The 23,082-nt window shown below is 34.5% G+C and overlaps 1 protein-coding gene across 1 annotated transcript; it reads left to right on the top strand.

Moving 5' to 3' along the window:
- Positions 1–5,408: 5,408 nt before the first annotated feature.
- On the top strand, positions 5,409–6,391 carry LOC107013197 (stress-induced protein KIN2). Its single transcript, XM_015213170.2, has 3 exons — positions 5,409–5,520; positions 5,870–5,938; positions 6,144–6,391. The coding sequence occupies exons 1-3, from the start codon at positions 5,464–5,466 to the stop codon at positions 6,216–6,218; spliced, it is 201 nt and encodes a 66-aa protein (XP_015068656.1). The 5' UTR covers positions 5,409–5,463; the 3' UTR covers positions 6,219–6,391.
- The last annotated feature ends 16,691 nt before the right edge of the window (positions 6,392–23,082 follow it).

Genomic DNA, 23,082 nt, shown 5'->3' with positions numbered 1-23,082 from the left:
ATCAGGCTACTAGTTACCACAAAGGTGTGGCCTGGTAGTAGAGGGGGTAAGGCAAGTGGCCCATCGGAGTCTGCTATATTGTCATAGCCTCTGTAGTATTCCTGGGGCCGTGGAGCGGTATTTTGTCCCCTCTGTTGGTTTTCAGCAGAAGCATCGGGTAACAACTGACCATGAACATCAACCCGAGCTGGGATGTTCTGGTTTGGATCATCATCATTAATACCCAAGTTTCGATTCATGTTGCGTAGTGTACGTTCTAATTCGTGATCGTAGGGAAACAAGGGTTCTCTTCCTCTCCGTGTATTGGGCATACAAGGAAGATAGTTCTGAAAGAATCAAAAACAATAAACAAAGTAAGATCAAGAAAATATTGACTTAAATTTTAGTAATAAGTTTAAGTTAATCTAAAAGCTACTTTCCCGGCAGCGGCGCCAAAATTTGATAATGCTCAAACTTACTTCTCAAATAAGAAGTAAATCCGTCGTATCAAGTAAAGAACCCAACTAATGAGGTTGTGATCGTTTCAACGAGGAAAATAGTTCAGACTTAACTTCAATCTATTATTACTACTATTTAGTCAATTATTTCCTTGGAAAACAAGGACAATAAAAGGGGGGTTTTTATTTCTAAATGAATGGAAATAACTAACTAGATTAAAGTAGACACCTAACAGATTCAAATGTTGGAGTTTAATCAATTAATAAAAGTAACTAGGGTTTACGTGTTCCCCACAGGTTCCTAACTTGATAATTCTAACTATAACAATTCTTTCCTAGTATCTTGCATGCAAAGTGATAAGTTATGTATTTCTAAGTCCTTGGTCCGGCATCTAGAAAATTTCACTTTGCACCTTGGTCCGGCTACGTGTGTTGCTATACTAACCCTTACCTTTACCTCATATTAAGCATTGTATTCGATATTTGACTAAGTTATTACCTCGTACCAATCAATACTATCCTATTAGATAGTATACACCAAATCTATTTTGATAATTCTTTCCCTATTATCTACCTCCTTTGTCCGACAAGTAGCATTAAGGCGAGTTCTAACGTTGACCGTCCGTTAAAAAGACTTCTAAGCGAAAGAATTATCAATACATGCAAGACACTATTCTAGAATTGTTATTTTAGTTAGATTTTTATCTTATTATTCACCCATGGTTCCCACAACCCTAGTTATGGAGTTTAGTTACCCATAGTCATAATCAAAATATTCATATCTATGATATAAGAATTCATGCACTTACTTCAATGAGAAAGAATAAAATCCGTAAATTTACTTGATTAATTGAAAAATCACCAACAATCAACTCCAGAGAAAAGTGTAATAAACCAAAGTGTAATATCCAAAATAATCTACTAACAAAAAATCTAACATAAAAGTGTTTTACCAACAAAGAGTCTAACCGCAAAAACGAGGTTTTTCAAACTATTTATAAAAACAAAAACCTAATCAAAGAAGGACTCCTATTTGCTAGAAATCTGTCAAAACGCGGCTGGGTCGACAGACCTCGCGACGGGTCATCGTGGTTACGACGGGCCATCACGGACTCCGTCGTCCCATACTTTGCAAATTCTTCTGCTGCTCTCTTTATTACCCTCGACGGAAGGTTTGACGGATCATCACAGGCACAACGGTCCGTCGAGGGTCTCCGTTCCATAACACTTAAACTCTTGGAATTTGGGTACTGGGACTACTTCTCTGAACTTCACGATGAACCAGCAGGACGGACCGTCATGGCTACGACGGTCCGTCATTCACTTCGTAACCCCACACTTGGTCAGACTTCCTCGTCTTCCTTCAGCAGCTTCACTACAATGCCAGCTACGGACCGTCACAAGCTCCGTAGGTGGTACTTTTCTGCATTTCTTGCTAAAAAACATCCCCGTTCATCTTTAGACAGATTTCCTGCAAATAAAGAGAAACTTACATAAAAATTAATACAAAAAGGCTTTTGGACACACACTAAACTTAAGGAAAAAGCATTAAAAATACCGTGAAACCACGGTATATCAACACTCTTAACTTCATGTAAGGTCTCATGTCATTCATTCATACAAGACTAAGAGGCTTTAGCATCCTAAGTCAAGACATCACAGATACCATTTCATACATGCATCAAGTAAGGGACACAAGTCAACCAAGACAAGATACCACATACTTTACTTTAACTTATATCACATGTCATTCTAGAAACACATAGACATAACCATATTCTCTTTAAGTCATCCAATATACTGTCATATCATCATCAATATGACCATCATAGACTCATATAGTTAATTAGGAATAACATACATCAACCCTAAGACTATACACACAAAGCCATAGTCATAGTCTAACATGATCACCTAAATAACATCAATAGAAGAACACATATACTTTCACATTAATCATCATGTAGGTAGATATTATCATACTTTACATAATCAACTAGACAAATAACCACATTGCTTCAAGTAGTTGCCTACAAGGCCATGATCATCATATTACTTGAAATAACCCCGACAAGGCCGCATCAATTGCAACTAAAGCACATAACACCGCCACCATAGGTGGACCACACTAATCACGACATAATTGAAGTCTAATCAACATAAAATAAAGGAAATAGGGCATAGTACCACCACTCCATTCTCAATACCTTAATCCAATGCCAAATTATCCAATTTGATATCATAAGACCCTTACCCATGACCATAACCAATAATTCAATGCAATTTATATCAATAATCAATGAAAATAGGTCAATTAAACACATATTAGTCAATGTAATACAACCTAGATATCAATTTACTATAATTATTACATCAATCAATATCCCATAGAAAACTACACTAGAATTCATAAACATTAGATCAATATTACTTAACCCATAACTTAGTCAAAAACTAGGATTCATCGAATTCATTGGTTCATAGGTTAATTAAGTTAAAATATTCTAATTAATAACCATTAAATCCATAATCAATGCTTAAAAACCATTAATGCAAGAACTCATAGATAGATCATCAAATTGGACAATTTATATTTGAAAACCTTAGAGAACATCTTTGAAAGTTGGGCTCCTTGATGAAGAGAGTTTCAAGGATCAAAAACCATATCTAAATGAAGCTAATTCTTCAATTTGGTGATAATATCCACTCAATCCACCAATCCAAGACCTTCCTTGAGTTTTGGCTCCAATGGAGTTCTAGGGAAAATTCTAAGGGATTTGGGTTTTGATTTTGAAGAATGAAATCTTCTAAGTGTTTTACTCTTATAAACATAGTTAAAATACTCAAAAGACCCTTAAGGAACTGCAAATACTCTTATTTGGACGTGGGGGTAAATTTACAAGTTCACCCCTCAACTTAAAAGTGGCCTGTACGCACGGGACAGACCCATCGATGGTTGCTCCATCGACGGCCCGTCCCTTGTCCAATGGACCGTCCTATTGGTCCATGAACTAGGACTGAGGCTTGTCCTTGTCTTCTCTTACACACGCCTAAGTTCCATCGACGAGTCACCACCAACGGGGCGTCGACTGACCCACTGGGTGTTGGTTGCCATCCGTTGGTTGGGCTGTCTTGGACAGTCTTGGCACCAACTTTGGGTCCTTCCTCAAGGACCCTTGGATGGTCCTTGGGGATTTTTGACCGGATGTTTACAACCCTAACATGATAGTATACGAGTTTAGGACCCCTCACATGAATTTAATCCAAAAAGAATACGTAAAAATTGACTAAACATGCTTAGACACACAAGGTTGTTTCAAGGCAAAACTTTCGAACGTCATGGATGTTCTTGGACGTTTGACCTCAAAACTTCACGAAACATGACAGACTGCCTATATATTCTATAATAACTCATTTAAGAACCTTATAACTCATCAATCACACGTAAACACATAGAACCACATCTGGGGCACATAGGTGACTTAGTCGTCGAACGTCTTAGTCGTCCCTTGACGATTTCCAATGCACCTAAACTCTTAGACACTGCCTCAATACCACATTATAGACTAATTTAGAACCTTAGACCATCATGAAAACTATGTTAGGCTCTATTTCACCTAAGTCATTTTCGAGGTCTTATATGGCGACATAGGTGGATTGATTAGAAACCACTTGGGACATTGGCTCATAGGTTTCAGCGAGCACATCCCACACGTTAACCCCCTTACTGCTGAACTTCTATCAATAAGAAGAGGCCTCCAAATATATGTGTACCATTGCGTCACCCCCTCGAAATCAACTCCGACTCTATAGAAGCTATAAATATGATTGCTAATAATAAAATAAACACGCTACATGACAATATTGATGATGATTGTAGGTCCTTGATGGGGAAGCTGGAAGTCACCAAGGCGAGACAGGTGTATCGGGAACAAAATAGAGCGGTTGACAAGCTAGCGAAAGAGGGGATGAAGGTGACAACTTTTGATGAACCAAACATTTTGTTAATTCCTTCGGTGTATGTCCAAAAGGAAGTTGAAGAAGACACTATAGGAACTATGTATAATAGGCTAACAAACAATATTCCTAGTTTATTCCAGGGTCAGGATGTGACCTAAGTTGACAAAAACGGTCACGCCGCGTCGGATGCACCTATACATTCCTCCTCTCGATTATTATTATTATTAATATATGAAATCTTATTGATAAAAAAAAAGCTCCTTTTCCTTTAATTTTCTCACCATCTCTTATTACTTGTACCTCAATTATTGTAATTTTGGTTATTACTAGCTGCTATATTGTTAGTGTTTGTTGTTTTTTGTGGTTCCAATAATTTCTTTTTCAGGACTACTTTGTCTGTCTTCTTGAATAGAACATCCACTAAAAACAATCTCTCTATCTTAAATCAAATATCTACTTAAAATAACCTCTTTATCTCTAAGATAGTGATAAAACTTGCGTATATGCATTCCTTCCCAAACTCTACTTTGTGAGACTAGTATAGTTGTTTTATATTGATAGTGTAAGAGCTTTTTCTTATATCAATCTGTTTTGACATATTATGATAAAAGGTTGATTTTTTATTTTTTAAGGTACCAATTGATGTTTTTATATAAAATTTCATACAGTTACCTATTAAATATAATCTGAAGATATAAATATAAATTATATTTATGTAATTATATGTTGCTGATGGGAGATTAAGCTATAACATATATATATATATATATATGTGTGTGTGTGTGTGTGTGTGTGTGTGTGTGTGTGTGTGTGTGTGTGTGTGTGTGTGTGTGTGTGTGGAGATTGTTTTGTCAACTAATATAATTAACACAATTGGAGAAGAATTAAAGTTGTCCTGATCAAACGTTCGACAATTATTCTAAGGTACACACGTATTGTTACACATCCATTATTACTACCTATATATACCTTACCTATTTGCTTTAATTTTTAACATCACTACCCAATTAATATAACACACTCTATTAATAGTTTATTTTCTACATTTAATATTTTTTATTGTAAGATGAATTCATCTCAGAAAGCCAGTTATCATGCAGGAGAAGCTAGGGGCCAAACTCAGGTTAATTAATTATATATATATATATCAACCTCAAAAATGTTTTCTATTATGTGGATTGATTCACTACTAGACATATAAACAAAAAATTTTCTCACTGCGAATCAACGACAAATAGAACATGTTTTTTTCCACGTGTTTTCCATGGAATCAACATACTAGGAAAATGCATGATGGAGAGCAGATTCTTACGTGGGGAACTTCTTTTTCTTTCTATTACACCGATTCAATCCAAATATGTGAGAGACTACCATTAGAAATTTTTAAATGGAATCTTTTGTGAGAAAATAGTGATGTTTTTGTAGTGATTAATGACATGTCATCTTAATTAGTTCATAAATATATATTTCAGGAGAAAGCTAACCAAATGATGGACAAAGCTAGAGATACTGTCCAATCTGCCCAACAATCCGTTCAGGAGGTTTGTCTATGCTAATATTATACTAAAACTTTTCTTTATATATATTATACATTTTTTTGCAACAAAAAATTAACTCGAACAATATATAATATTACTTGAAACACGTATAGCACGTAGTGAGTTAGTAATAATTACCCTGTGAAGTGTGAAGACACACTTTTGCTACGATTCTGTGCTATTCTTACTTGAATATTTCTTCATAAAGACTGGACAACAGATGAAGGCTAAGGCACAAGGAGCTGCAGATGCAGTGAACGATACTTTTGGAGCAAACTCATAAATTATTGGAAAAATTCAGTTATAATTAATTTAAGTTGCATAAAGTGTTGGTTATCCAACCTGGGTTTTTAGTTTAATTTTTATTTATTTTATTTTTCATGTTGAGATAAAGGCATTAATTGCCACTGTTAATTTTTCAGTCAGTTAATGATATGATTTCACGGTTTCAAACTATTTCTTAGAGTATTTTGTTTTTTCAGAATTCTTCAATTACTATAATTGTTAAAATCGTAACTAAATAAAACTACTATTTTATTTTATAGTTGAGTAAATAAAATTGGGCAACTTTCACATATACCAAACATAAAATTCATATTTGTAATTTATAGCAAAGTTTGCATAATTGCACTTCATAGCAAATATATATATGTATAATTCGCTATACATATACAATTGAAGTGAATCGTATAAAACGAGAAAGAGTTAGAGACTTGGGCAGAGAATTGTATAAAACGAAGTGTATAAAACAAAAAAGTATATAAAATGAATTGTATGATTATAAATGTATAAAACGATTATATACAATTTGAATTTGTATAAAATGAGAAAGAGAGAAAGACAAAAGAGACTAGGGCAGGGAATATACAATTGAATCGAATTGTATAAAACGAGAAAGAAAGAACTTATATATAATTTTTATAAAACGAGAAGAGAGAAAGGCAAAAGAAACTGGGGTAGGGGAGTATTTTTATTGTATAATTATAAGTGTATAGGATGAAAATATATGTATTTGCATGTGTATATACAATTTTCTCCCGCTTTATACAAACAGAAACGCAATTTATACATTTCATTTCTGTTTGTATAAGCGAGGGAGGTGAGGGTGGCGAGCGAGATCTGGGAGAGGAGAGAGAGGGGAACAAAATATATGTAATTATACAATTTCCTCTCGCTTTATACAAATAGAAACAAATTTTATACGCTTGTGTTTGTACAAAAGTGAGAGGAAGCGAGCGGAGATGGAGCGAGAGAGGAGAGTGGCGAGCGAGAGTTTGATGGAGATAGGTGACTGACAAACAGTTTGCTACGGGGGACAATTAAATCAAAGGATGGTTATAGCAATTAATTTAATTTATTAGTTTGTCATTATATAAAATTTTTCAAATAAAATTTGGTCACTAAAATGACAATATTTGAAGTCTTTTTAGTCTTTTATTGGCTCACAAACTCAGGAAGATTATAGACTCCACTTAATAAAATTTAGGAAACGTACCCAAAAAAATAGCAACTAAATAAAAAAGTGACTACTTAACAAAGACTCTTTCAACTTTTATTCAACCCATAGTAAAAATTATCTTAAGCGGTAAACTTAAAAAAAAAATTCAAATCAATTCTCAACATTCCCACTCGATTCAAAATCATATCCACCAAGACATAAGACATAACATAGAGTAATTGTGCTTTGTTGGAGAAGTACTTTGGTAAGAATATCTGCAACTTGTTTTTTGGTGCTACAACCTCAACTCAATCAGTCCTTCTGTAACGAGTTCATGAGGTGAAATGACACCTTTGATCTTTCTTGAGCCACAATGTTTGACAAGTTGAAGATGTTGCAACGACATATTTAGCCTCGAAAGTAGACAAGACTGTTTTTGGTTGTATTTTTTAATTTCAAATAATAGCTGCAGAATCAAGAGTGAAAAGGTTTCCAAAAATACTCTTCCTATAATCCGAACACTTTCCTCCAATCACTATTTGAATAACTATAGAGATTAAATTAGAACTTTGGAAGTACCATAGAGTCCAAATTCTGTAATTTCAGCAACATAGCGCATGACTCCTTAGCTTCTCCTGGATTATGCTTTTGTAATATCCCAAAAATTTCTATGCTAATATCTAAACCCTTCTTCATTTGCGTACAAGGTCTTATTGGGTGATTCTTAAGTTGTGCTTAGGTGGTAAGACATATTCTTTAGTGTGGAATACATTTGGAGAGGAAAAGGTCATAGAATTTCCTAGTACAAAGTTGAGTTGAAAGCTTCCTTATCGATTGAATTTTAATATATGATTCTACTTAGGTTAACTTCAAACGCTCATATCAATCTATGAGTAATCTTTCCAACGCAACTAAGTATTCTATATTTCGCATTTGGAGTAAAATGTTATGTCATTTAACAAGAACATGTCTGTGCTTAGAAATTTGGCGAGGACACCAACTCATGTGGAGAATCACTGAATGGGTAGGTGAATCACTGAACTAATTCACCAAAATATCCTGAAAATCTCAAGCCTTTGTCTATTTTGGCAATCGAACTCCCTATTTGGCTATTTGTCCAATATTTCGGCAAGGGGACCTCCAGATCGTCGATTTGGACAATGAGATTCATTAAAAGGTCATTTTCTTTGATTTTTATGGTCTTTTTGTGTTTCCAGAAGGGTATTCTTGACCTTTTAACCTCAATTAGATTTTTTATGTCCATCTTATAACGTAAAATCATCATTATATGTATATGAACTCTCAAATCCTTAATTCTCCTTCTTCCAATTTCTCATGAACTCCCAGAAAAGGACATTTCCAATTTCTCATGATCTAAAGACTCCAAGTTCATGATTCTCTTCGAGATACCTAAGGTTTTGAACCCAAGACTCTTCTCCACACTTCATCTTCTAAGATCTTCATCAAAATTCTCCTAGAACATTATTCTTCTAGGTATGTAAGGCTACTCATTGTGATGGAATAAGTTCGCTCTCATGCTCAATATCTAAATTCAATTATTAAAAGGTTATGTTAAGTCGTCTCTATTTAACACCATACATATCTTGTGCAATTTTTTTTGTTGTCAATAAATCATAGCTTGATTAGAGACAGTAAAATCCATGTCACCAATTATTCATATTATTAGTGACGAAATAAATATCATAATTAACTCTAAATTCTTATAGCTAAAACTTATAATATTTAACTACGAACTCTAATTTGTCGATATTGTAACGACATATTTTTTTAGATGAAATATTTTTGTATCCAAAAATTAATAAATTTTAAGACAAAAAATATTTTATCATGACTTAGATATATTATTAGTGAAGAAATAATGTGTCACCGATAACTTTAAATTCGTGACTAACACTACAAAATCGTGCTATAGATTATTATGTTTCGTCAATAAAAGTATGTGTCTCATATATTTAAGCATGAAAAGTAAATTTTGTCACTAAATAATTAGTGACAAATTTGATGTCGTAGCTAATAATTTCGTAGCTATATATCATATTTGTTGTAGATATGCATATTTAATTCTAAACTATTGTTCCAACTTCGTTTCACATAAATCCTATTTGTTTATAAAAAAGTTAGGTATATAAAAGTTTTTACTTGAGTGTTTTTCTATACATTTGAGTTTGGATTTTAAAGGTGAGCCCATGAGTATACTGTTTTAAATGCATGCTTATGAAAATAGTTTTTGTTATATTTGGAAATTAAGAAGGAAAATAGTATAATTGATTTTCTAAAAGGTCTTTCAGTTAAAAAAGTGAAGAAAGAGGTAAAGTTCTCTCCAAGGACTATTAAGTATATTGATATCGATTATATTATGCATAGTATTGAGCACTAAATTAGGTAAGAGTTAATTTTAGATTTGAAGTCTCATTAACTATATAGCCAACATAGGACATGATCATACCGACTTTTCGATGACTCCTCACTGCCTCAAGAAGGCTTATTGTATGGATCCATAGTTATAGTTAGCATCCTATACCACAGAAAGTATAGGATTACCCTGTGTAACACCTTAGAAATTAGAAGTTGGATTGCAAGGGAAAAAGTTGCAATTTTGGCACATATGCAAAGGTCTATGTACGAGTTCAACATATAGACCATAGGAAGTTCTACGGGATATAGAAAGGAAGTCATCAGATTGGATTGATATTTTGAAAATGTTAAGTCTCCGATATTTCACCTTCGAATATCCAGGACGAGTTAAAGAGTGATCTACGGGTCATAGGTTGTACATGTAGCAGTGATCCATACTTGGTGAAATTTCGGGCTCAACTTGAGGAAGAGGTTTAGTGACCGTGGAATAATGGACAAATTATGTGAATAATGCAAGAAAATTAGCTAGATATTTGTGTAAGACCTCAAAAATGACTTAGGTGAAGCTAGATGATTACATGGTTTTCATGATGGTATAAGGTCCTAAAATGGTATATTATGCGGTACTGAGGCAGTGTTTAGAGTTTTAGGTGAATTGGAAGTGAAACGTCAAGGGACAACCAAGACGTTCAAACGACGAAGTCACCTATATGCCTCATATGTTGTTTTATGTGTTTATGTGTGATTCATGAGGTTATAAAGTCATTATATGAGTTATTATAGCGTATATAGGCTGTGTATAAAGTTTCGTGATGTTTGGAGGTCAAACGTTCAAGAACGTCCATGACGTTTGAAAGGTTTGCCTTGAAACGACCTTGTGTGTCTATGCGTGTTTTGTCGAGTTTTACGTGTTCGTTTTAGTTGAAAATTATGTGACAGGTCCTAAAATTGTATAATAGCATGTTCGTTTTGTGAACGTCCGGGCAAACATCCCCAAGGACCATCTAAGGGTCCTTGAGGAAGGACCCTTCATGAGTGCCCAAGACTGCCCAAGACAGCCCAAACCATTGAGGCAATTGACGCCCAGTGGGTCAGTCGACGCCCCACAGGTGAGGAGTCGTGGGTGTATACTTAGGCGAGGAGAAGGAGAGGGCAAAGAACAGCCTCAGTCCTAAACCACGGACCAACAGGATGGTCCGTTGGTTAAGGGACGGGCCATCGATTGGCAAGTCGTTGGTGGATTGCCTTCCTGCGCAGTTTGCTGTAAGTTTAAGGGGTGAAGTTGTAAATTCACTCCACGTCCAAGTAAGACTTTGTCCGGTTCCTAAAGGGTCTTTTGGGTATTTTAAACATGTTTATAAGTCTAAAACACTTAGAAGATTTCATTATTCAAAATCAAAACCCAAATTCCCTTAGAAATTCTCTAGAACTCCATTGGAGCCAAAACTCAAGGAAGGGTTTTTCGTAATATTGAAGGTTTAGCTTTATTGAGGTATGGTTTGATCCTTGAAACTCTATTCATCAAGGAGCCCAACTTTCAAAGATGTTTTCTGAAGTTTTTCAAAGATGAATTGTCAAATTTCATGATCTATCCATGGGTTCTTGCATTAAAGGTTTTAAAGCATTGTATATTGATTGAATTTTTATTAATTTGATGATTTTAAATCAATTAACCTATGAACCCATGTAATTTATGATCCCTAGTTTTGGACTATTTATGGGTTAAGTGATTTGGACTTAATGCTTATGAATTCTGGTGTAGTTTTCTATGGGCTAATAATTGATGTAATATTTGTATTGAACTGATATCTAGGTTGTATTTATGAATCTATATTTAATTGAACCAGTTTCATTGAGTATCATAGTTTTATATTGAATTGATGTTCATGTCCATGGGTAAGGGCCTTATGGTATTGAATCAGATGATTTAGCATTGGATTGAAGTGTTGAGGATGGAGTGGTGGTTCGCTTCCATAATTCCCTTTATTTTATTTTAACTAGACTTCAATTATGTTGTGATTGGTATGATCCACTTATGGTGGCAGCATCATGTGCTTTACTTGCAATTGATGTGGCTTTGTCGGCGTTACTTTATGTAATATAATGATCATGGCCTTGTCGGTAACTACTTGAAGTATTATGATGATTTGTGTACTATATTATGTGAAGTTGGATAATATCTATCTACATGATAAATAATGTGAAAGTATATGTGTTCTTCTGTTGATGCTATTTAGGTGATCATGTTAGACTATGACTTTGGCTTTGTGTGTATAGTCTTAGGATTGATGTATGCTTATTCCTATTTGACTATATGATTTTATGAAGGTTATATTGATGATGATATGATAGTGTATAGGATGACTTAAAGAGGATATGGTTATGTCTATGTGTTTCTAGAATGACATGTAATATGTGTTAAAGTGAAGTATGTGGTGTCTTCTCTTGGTTGACTTGTGCCCCTTACTTGATGCATGTATTAATGATATGTCACCTTAAATGATGTTAAGAGGGTCCTTATGTGAAACCTTTAACCTAGTAGTAAGGTTATGAATGTTAAAGTCGAAAGTCGTAATAGTATCCTTCAAGTAAAGGAATGATACACTTAAGGTTGGTTGGCTGGAACGACATATCCTCAGGAAAGTCGTTATGATCTTCTAGTCTCCATTGTAAGGTATCCCTAGTTGACCTCTTTGGTAGTGTAAATGTGATTGGGTTATGAACTTGATATGGACCCCTTTATATGAATCTTTAATGTAAATTACTCTATGAGAACAAAGTCTAGCACCGAGTGAGTATGGTAAGGGAAGTAGCTCTAGTTAAAGTATGAGACAAGAGTACAAAGCACACTCTTCATATTCCTGAACCATGTGCCTACATGGGATATGTCCTAGTTCTACCATTAGCAATTAGAACATCCTCATCGGAGTAGGATAGAACTCCGGATTCCATGTCTAGCTATCATGGTCTATGTCGGTTATTGCCTATTCTCATATGTGATACCTATTAGCATTAGATAAGTTCTATTAAGTTTAGGTGGTGGTAATGGACACTATATATACATTGCACAATAGGCTTTGAAGGTGTTAGTTAGAGTCCCTAGGTCTTGTCCAAGACCACTATTTGAATGTCCTTTATGTGATGAATGAGTTTTAAATAAACTAATGAATGTAATGACTTAAGTTAAGAAAGCATGTTAAATGAATAAGTACTTACCTAGAGTAGTTAAGGGTTGTCTAGTTAAGGTGTGAAGGGGGCATAGGAATGGTCAGTTCGTATCCTACCTAGATAAGTCTTAAGAATGACTCTAGTTAGGGAATATGTTGATTATGTGGACATGATCTAAGCTTTATGTAGTCTTAAGGATTATTTAGGTAGTCTTGAAGAGGACAATCATGGAGGTTATCTTCTTGATTTATTTAAGTAAGTCTTTTGATATCCTTTGGAAGGAGAATGTCATATTATCTATGTGTTGATGTGTATGATGTCTTGTATGTGTGTGTTGATCTCTTTATAGGTGGTCTTAAGGATCATTTAGGTATGCCTAGAGAGGGTGTATGGGTGGTCTATCTTTGTCTTACTTAAGTGAGTATTAGGATAGATTTTAGTGAGGGAACTACATGCTAGGAAGTGTTTAAATTGAAGATAAGGCACTTCACTGTACAGTGAAGGGTAACACTGAAATGGGTTCACTATAAAGTGATCTTAAAAATGGGTTAAATTGCTTAAATGTTATCGTATGTGTTTCTAAGGTGTCAAATGTTATTCTTATAAGTATGATATGATATTTAAGTAAAAATATGCATATTTCTAATAAATGTCCGTTTTCATGATTTTATGCATTAAGCCATACTTAGTACATGTGTTTGTACTAATTTCATGCTTTTATCTATCTCTATAGTGTTTGGTAGGTGAGGAGCATTTGGGAAGCAAGACTTGAATCGTAGCATCATTCAAGTGAAGTTGACGTATGTCCTCATTTGACCCTAGGGCATAGATGTCTTTTATTTCCTGTATCGAAGAAATGTAATAGACTAAGTATTTATATATTTTGAAGTGTGGGCCGTGTCCCAAGTATTCTTGTGTCTAAGCTTTGATGAGATTGAGACTTAGTATTTTGTATGATTTCTAATGAAAGATGTTATTAAAGATATTCTAATGTTTTGTGAAAATTTTTAATTCCGCACTACTTTTCATTATGTATATGCGATGAACGATACGGAAAGGGCTTGTACAAGACCACCGAGAGGTCAAGTACATCGGTTGCATTCCGAGAATGCCATATATTCTTGGGTGTGGATTCGGGATGTGACAATTTGGGTTCCAGTCATAGATTATAAAATTAGCCATTACACTTCGTAGGTTCAAACCGTACATCTGTACATCAAATTTTTATTAAGGGTATTTTGATCTTTTCCTACCCAATTAACCCCTGAACTATGTTGTTTTGGCCCTATAACTACCCCAATAAGAATTTCACTCATAATACTAATCCTAAACCCCCTCATTCAGTGAATTATTCAAAATTCCTTGTCTTCTTCTCCAAATTCTCCCAAGAGCTCTCAAGGTGAAAGCTAGGGTTTCAAGCTTCAGGTCTCCTTATTCTTCAATTATTCTTGCATTCTTAGGTCTTTGATTATCAAAGTACTTAGGAATTCATTAATGAATCCCTTTAATCCACTGGATCTCCAAAAAAAATTCAACCTCTTAAATTGATTTCACCTAATTCCATTATAGTTTCATATAAATCCCCATGGTTCTTTATTTTATGATTCAGTTGTTTGAATTCAATATTATTATGCATGATTTGATCAAGTTACATGATTTTCAATTAATTGCATATGGACCAATTTCTGTGCCTACTTTATGAACATGAATTATGAAAAAATATTATGAACTAATGAACTATGATTATTAATTTGATTAAGGATTTATGCATGTTTTATGAAAAGAATGATTTATGACTAAATGATGCTTTTAAAATAAAGTATCAATAATTTGTGAAAAGTTTTCTCACAATTGAAAGAAATCACGATTTAGATGCTTAGAAAGGTAATGTCTAAGATGAGAGTTTTATGAAATAATGGTTTGAAAGGAGCTATTTTATTATAACTTATGATTGGATTGATAGTCTTAATCATTGACATTACAAGTATTTTGATATGATTATGATTATGTATTTCCCTTTGGACTTTACTTAGCACTGAGGACATTGAGATGAAGACTCTCCCATTAGTAGAGTCAAGTCTCTAGAAATAATCTCCTTGTCTCAAACTATGTGTCCCCAAATGATTGTCTTAAATGACCTAGATAGTAGATCCACCTTAGTAATATGAATGATATAAAATTCTATCTTGGCAAGTAGACTTCCCTTTTCGGTGTGAGGGTCATGTCGGATTCCATTTTATAACTCACATGGTCTTATTGTCAGTTAATGGTAAACACTCCACAAATGAACTATGTTTTTTCCTCAAAGTATTTTATGGAAGATTTGCTTATGATTTTAAGATGCATTGAACTTGTATACATTTATAAATTTGACTTTCAAACATTCTCATGCCTTCACATGCACGTTTCTAAATCATTTATGATATCGTGTTTATTTTTATGAAAATATTCCCAAACTTAGTTCTTTCATAATACTAATGCATATTTGTGCCTATATTGTCACATAATATAGGATATGTCAACTCGTGGTTATATTGGATTACTCTACATTATTTTAAATTGGCGAGTCCTATTCGTTCGATAACAAGACCATTTATGATATATTTGTTTAATCATCTTGAAGTTTTAGACTTGTACATGATGTATGAGTTACATACCAACCACTTTTATGATGTTTAGAAAGGTTATCTCAGACACAATTAAGTATTCCACACTTATGTTTAGATTTCTTTATTGATATGAGACTAATGGTTCCTATTTTATCTCTTGTTTTATTTTCTTTACGTCATGCTTATGTCAAGTGTGTTTCTTAGGGTCTCTTGAGGTTCTATTGACCATGTCACACCTAGGGAGCACTTTGGTTTGTGACAAACTTGGTGTAAGAGCCAAGTTTTAGAAAATATCGTAGGACGTCTAACAAGACAGGTTGAGTAGAGTATAATTATTCATAAGTGTGAAGTGTGTCAATTTATAAATAGGAGTCTGCAATGTATTTAGGAAACACCACTTCTTTCACTTCTCTTAAGTCGTGCCACAGAGTTTATCTCAATAAATGTCTTTCTCCTAACTCATGTCAGATTCTTTTTCAATAGAGCTAATACAAAAAAAAATATGGGGGCCGAGGTTGCTTATGTGTTGTTCGATCCATTGGCCAAGCAAGTTCCTTATGCCAAATTGTGATACACTTTCTATGTGTTAGCTCAATCTATGACAGCCTAAGACAATAGAAATATTGTTTCTCCCATGAACATAGTTTTGGATACGACAACAACAAGGGCGAGGGAATTTACTAGGATTAATTCATACATTTTCATGGGTCAAAAGTTTGATGAGGATCCTCAAGAGGTTTTTTCGTGAGAATTATAAGACAATGGAGATTTTGAGAGTGTCACTGGGGAAAAGGAAGACTAGGTGTCTTAATAAACTAAGGATATTCTTAAGTCTGGTTCAACTAATGGAAGGAAAAGAGGAGTATTGATGCTGTTCCTCTTGATTGGAAGAAATTCAAAGGAGTTTCTTTTTTATCATTTCATTCCTCTTGAGATGAGAGAGGAAATTTTTCTTGAGTTCATTAATCTCCATCAATAGAGTATCAATATCAAAGAATATGTATTGAACTTCACTCAATTGTCTGACAATGCTCCTACTATGGTTGCCAACTCTAGGGAAATGATGAGTAAGTTTGTGTTAAAAGTATCTGAAATGGTAGTCAAATATCTTCATACTGCCACATTGATTAAGGATATGAATATTTTTCGCTTGATGATACATGACCAAAAATTTAGAGTAGAAGCTTAAGGAGAAATCTAGAGAATCGAAAAGGCTAAGGACCAACGATGATGTTTTTCTCATTCTAAGTCCATCGTACATGATCATCCTCAATTCAAAAAAATAAATATCCAATCAATCTTCTTCTAATGTTTCGGCTCCAATGTTCAACAAATATAGGGTGTCTAACCTAAACCCTCAAAGAGGTGGGGGAAATGGATCTTCAGTTCCCGCTTGCTAAAGTGTAGTGAAAGTCACCTGCGAAAATGCTTAGATGGTATGGATGGTTGCTTTTTTATTATAAGAGTGGTCACAAGATGAATTGTTTTCCATTTATTACTACTAAGGTAGATATGGTAAGCAATATCAACCTAGTTGTTCTGGTTTGTCTACTCCTAATCAGAAAATCCTTATGCTTTTCAACCTCGACATAATCATGATGGTTCTCAAGATGTTGTAATCGCTGTTTTGAAAGTATTTCTTTTTTATATACTTTCTTTGCTTGATCCAGGTGATACCATGTCATTTACTCTATATGTGGTTATGAGATTTTACATGTGTCCTGATATTCTTTTAGAACCTTTTTCATTCTCTATGCATGTTGGTTATTTTATTATTGCTAAACAATTCCATATAAATTGCCCTGTTTTTGTTTCTCATAGAGTAATTCATGTTAAATTGGTATACCTTGATACATTAGATTTTAATTCCATTATTGGAATGAGTTAACTTCATTCTTGTTATGCTTCCATTGATTGTGGGACTCGATTGGTCACATTTCAGGTTTCGGACAAACCTTTTTTAACAAAAAGGGGAAATTCAGCGCATAAGGGTCAATTCATATCTTGCCTAAAGGGTAGAAGAAATAATTTCTAAGGATTTCATCTATCATCTTTTTAAGGTTAGGGATATAGATTCAAAAAATTCAACTCATGAGTCATTTACGATTGTAAATAAGTTTTTGCAAGTGTTTTCCGATGATTAATCTAGTATTTCTCCTGAAAGGGAATCAGACTTAGGTATTGACCTGCTCCCAGATACATAACTCATATCTATTCCTCCTTACATTATGGCTTCTATAGAACTTAAGGAATTAAAATATTAATTGAAGAACTTGTTAGATAAGAGTTTTATTATACCGAGTATCTCACCATATGTTGCACCAGTGTTTTTTTATACAAAAGAAGGATGGTTCACGTTGTATGTGCATTGACCATAAACAATTGAATAATGCTAACATACAAAATAAGTATCCTATTTCAAGGATTGATAACTTATTTGACCAACTTCAAGGTGGATTTTTTTTTCAAATATTGATCTCCGATCAGCTTATCTGTCTCCAACAGAGAGTAAAGGAAAGTGACACTCCGAATATGGATTTAAAAACTTCATATGGTCACTATAAATTCTTGGTGATGTCTTTTTGTTTGACTAATTCCCTGACAATATTTATGGATTGAATGAATAGGATCTTTAAGTAATATCTTGACATGTTCGTGATTGTGTTTATTGATGATATTCTTTTTTAGTCTCTAAGTTTAGTGAATGTCATTTTTGATTGAGTTCCATTACTTTCCTTGGACATATTGTCTACTATAAAGTTATAAAAAATAATCCTAAGAAGACCGAGGTGGTGAAGTATTTTCCTAGACTTTTGTCTGCTCCAGATATAAAGGGTATCTTGGGTTTGACCGGTTACTATAAAAGGTCCGTGGAAGGTTTTTTTCTCCGTTGTTGTGTCTTTGATGACATTGACCAAAAATAAGGTGAAATTCATATGGTCGAAAGATTTTGAGAAGAGTTTCCTAGAGTTAAATGATAGAATCACTTCAGCCCCTAATTTGACATTATAGGGGATGCTAGATGGTTTTTTGGTTTATTGTGATGCTTCACAAATTGTTCTTAGTTGTATTTTGGTGCAACATGGAAAATTTATCTCTTATGCTTCAAGGAAAATGAAGGTGTATGAAAAAAAATTGCCTGACTTATAATTTGAAATTAGGTGTTACTGTTTGCTTTAGATTTGGAGACATTACCTGTATTGTGTTCATGTGGACATGTTTACTAACCACAAGATCTTGCAGTATGTGTTCACCTAAAACGATCTGAATCTTTGCCAAATAAGATGAATTGAGTTATTAAAAGATTACGTCATTAGTATCCTTTATCATCTTTGAAAGTTAATGTGATTGCGGATGCTCTTAGTTGACAATTGATGGAAAGTGTTTCTCATGTTGAAGATGGTATAAAATTTCTAGTTCCCGAAATTCAAATATTTCCCAATTAGGTTTTCACTTAGTTTATTTCAGTGAGGGTGGTGTGATTGTTCAGAATAGTTCGGAACCGTCTCTTGTAACAAATGTGAAGGCTAATCAAGATCTTGATTCGCTATTGGTTGATTTGAAAAAGTTGATTTCTAAAAAATCCATTAATGATTTCCTTAAGGGGAAAATGGTTTCCTCCGATACTATGTACGGTTATGTGATCCGAATGTAAATGAGTTAAGGAATCAAATTTTAATAGAATTTCATAGTTCTCAATATTCTATTTACCTTGGAGCCACAAAGATGTACCACAATTTGTGAGAAGTTTATTGGTGCAACGGAATGAAGAAGGAGCTTGGGGAATTTATGGCTAAGTGTCTTTATTGCCAACAAGTGAACAATACAATTAAGTAATACAATCAAGCAATAGGTTCATGGAATGTTATTGTTCACACATAATCATTTCATTAGCTTTGATTCACATTTACCTATTCACATACATGAACATATACAATGAAACAATAAACCGACATATATCACACAAGAGGAAATCACACCATCACCTACCTTGAAACCAAGCCTGAATACTTATAAGACATTAGAGTCTTCCCTTTCCAAAGTGTTCAGCTTGTTCTTGGTATATAAATAGGTAATTAACATAAGGATCAATAAACAAGGCCTAATTTACCTAGAGAATACCAAAATATCAACCCAAGGCCAAACTCATGATCTTGATGTTCAACTAGGACTTTTCCCATCATTAATCTTCAGCCCAAAACCCTTCCCAACTATAATTAACAAGGTTTCTAAGTTCTAGGAATCAAAACAAGGATTAGGGAAGTAATTAACTTACCTTTAGCGAGAGCAATCATGGGAAGCAGTTTTGCAAAAAATAATAATTTTGGGATTTCCCCCCTAGTTAAGTCGCGACTAACCTGCCACAATGTCCCCCATCCTTCTTGAGAGGCCCCGCCCTGGCGACATTAATCCTGCCCTAACAGCTTGCATGGAGACCAAACCTTGGAATTTGAGTTCCAGGCTTCCATTTCACAACACACCTTAAACTAAAACGTTCTAAAACTATCCTTTCACGCCAAGATCAGTTTCGAGAGTTCTACTCACTCGAATATGATTTCCTAAAGCCGTAAAGACTACCTAACGTCTTAGATATCAAGTCAAGTGATAAAACTCATAATTATATCCCTCATCCATTACCAGATTTCCCGAGACCTGGCCTAACTCAAATTTCATTCGAGTCTTGCCTAGGCTAAAAATTTCCAAGTTACTACTCAAAAGTTTTCTTACCCAAATTCCTTCCCCATTGCCTTATCCTTAATTACGGGAATAGGTCATTATGGTCCGTAGAAACTTTTATGGACCATACTAGTGAGAAATTATTCCAACTTCATTGGTGAAATTCAATTTTCTTTCCTACGGTTGGGTCCTACGATCTATAAGAACTCAAACTTAGGACCAAAAGCCCTACAAGTTCTACAATAGTTTTAGTTTCAGTAGTTTCATTTTTTTCTTCCTTGCTTTGTTTTTGTATGTTTCTAGTACTAATAAGTTTTCATAGGTACTATACCTCAAAAAGTGTACAACTACTTATAAAAGAAAGGGGAAGTCCAAGTCCACAACACCTTCGGCCCGACTGTAACAAGTTAACAAATCTACCGATGATGAGTTGAGAAGGTCTGAATTTAATCTGGGCACATTTCATGGCATACCTAAGGCAACCCGTACTACTAGCCAACCAGGAAAGATTCTTGACATAGTTCTACAGTCGGATGTGTCAGACTCCCCTAGTCAAGCTAATGCTTTCCATTGTGAGGAGGAAGCACAAAGTTCTGAAAAAGAAAGTGGGAATTCATAAGACCACTTCAACCTCTGCATAAGATTCAGTTACAATATCTGCTTTTGATTCTACCAAGTCTGGCAAGCACATGATTCACGTTCTACTCGGCCTTTAGTACCTATACAAATTGTTGGTGAGCTTAACCAATTCTCAAGGTATGTGACATATTTACCTAGATTTCACGTGCAAAAATTCTTAGCAAAACATGCCTAACCATTACAGAGGAACTTCAATTTATCACCGGGGGTCTTCACACCATCTCAACTATTCATGAGTTACTTCCGAGGCACAAGTGTGAAGATGTCTAACTTCACGAGAAACTACAATATGATCATGGTTTGGGATTTTTATGCCTCTTATGTAGACACAGGGGAAATAACACTACCTTTGAGAAAAAAAGATTTGGACCAACTACCACTCCTCTCCACACTAGTACAGGACATACTCGTGAAATTATTAGAGGACATAATCCACTATTTTATTTGGTGTCCCATCCATGATCAGTCAATTAATATAGTTGAATTTGATCGCCATATACAACTAGTCAAAAAAAGAGTAGCTACGAGGGTTGGTGGGTAGCAAGACATATCGCTAAGCGGGGGGTTGATGTCGAGCGGGTTTAGGCCAGGCTTTCTCCTAAGATGGAAAATAAACAGTTGACTTGGGACCGGGTTGTCTATATGACTTGATTGATAGTTGAGCATGATATGGAATTCGCCCGCCTATTATAGCTAAAGTCGTGAGACAGCATTTCGGAAGACACTACTTTTTTGTATCCTTTCTTGATTCTTAGGTTGTGCAGAGAGGTCATTTTTCCACTGATTACTATTGATGAGTCGATTGGGTTACTAAGACCATGAATGTTTGTATAATTCAAGATGTGTCCAACCCCTCATCTCCAAGATGGGGTATTGAGATTGATGTCACATATGGGGCGAGGAAGTTGCACTAGAGAAGCCTGAAGAGGGAAACATTTCAGCCCCTATATCAAACCTGCTAGGACTTCTCCTCCATATTGTTCTAGAGTGACAGAGAGTACACCACGTTCTACACTCAAATTAGACCTCCTTAAAGAAGCATAAGCGATTGTTATTAAGTAAAGAACCCAACTATTAGGTTGGGCTCGATCCCACGAGGAATATGATTTAGAGTTAACTTTAACCCACAATTATATCTTTTTAGTCAAGGTATTTCCTAAATAATTAAGTAAAGAAGGGGGAGGGGTAGTGCAACAGATTTCTTTAGTTGTATGATTAGCAAGTGAACAAGAGTAAACTTTGGTTGTTATCAAGATGATAAGAAAACTAGGGTGTATGTGTTCCCCACAAGTTCATAACGCAACATTCCTAGTAATAACGATCCTTTTCTAGTGTATCCATGCAAAGTTATAAGTTATGTATCTCTAAATTCTTGGTCTGACATTCAGATAATTTCACCCCGCACCTTGGTCCGTCTACGTGTGTGTAATTTACTAACCCTTACCATTACCTTATATTATATATCATAATCGATGTATGACTTACTTATTACTTCGCACCAATCGACACTACCCTATTAGATAGTAACACACTAAATCTATGTTGATAATTCTTTTTTTATTAACTACCTCCTTGGTTCAACAAGTAGCAACAAGGCGATTTCTAACGCGTGAACTCGTTAAAAAAGACTTCTAAATGAAAGAATTATTAATGCATTCAAAAATAATATTCAAGAATTAATTAATTACTAGTTGTACTTTGTTAATCCCTCATGGTTCCCACACCCCTAGTTGTAGATTTAGTTACCCATATTAGCAAAAACACAATTCATATTGATAGATGAAGAGATCATGAACTTACATACTAAGAATACCCAGAAATTTCACTTGAATTTCAAACCAAATACTTCAAAACCAAATTTGGAAATCTATTATTTACCCAAAGTTACAAAAACTAATCTCCAAAACATAAACTAGAACAATGGTAGTTGTAGCTAACCCCAAAAATGCGGTTTAATGCCTTATTTATATAAAACAAAATCCTCATAAAAAAATGATTTCAAATAAGGAAAGTTTGTTCAGGCACGCAACTTCAATCTAAGAGACCACTAATGGGCCGTCGATCGATTGATGGTCTATTGATTACTTCTGTCAGCAAGGACTTAGAAAAATATTGCAGTCTCCAGATTGCGTCTTCTCTAAATCAAACGATGGACCAACAACACGGACCTTCATTCCATCTCTGGTCCATCAATTCTCCTCTGTGACTCTCCACTTAGAATCTGCAAGCATTGGGTACTA

Source organism: Solanum pennellii, chromosome 3 (assembly GCF_001406875.1).
Source record: "Solanum pennellii chromosome 3, SPENNV200".
Classification (NCBI taxonomy): domain Eukaryota; kingdom Viridiplantae; phylum Streptophyta; class Magnoliopsida; order Solanales; family Solanaceae; genus Solanum; species Solanum pennellii.
Note: the sequence above shows the minus strand (reverse complement) of the source record. Positions and strands in the feature narration are given on the sequence as shown.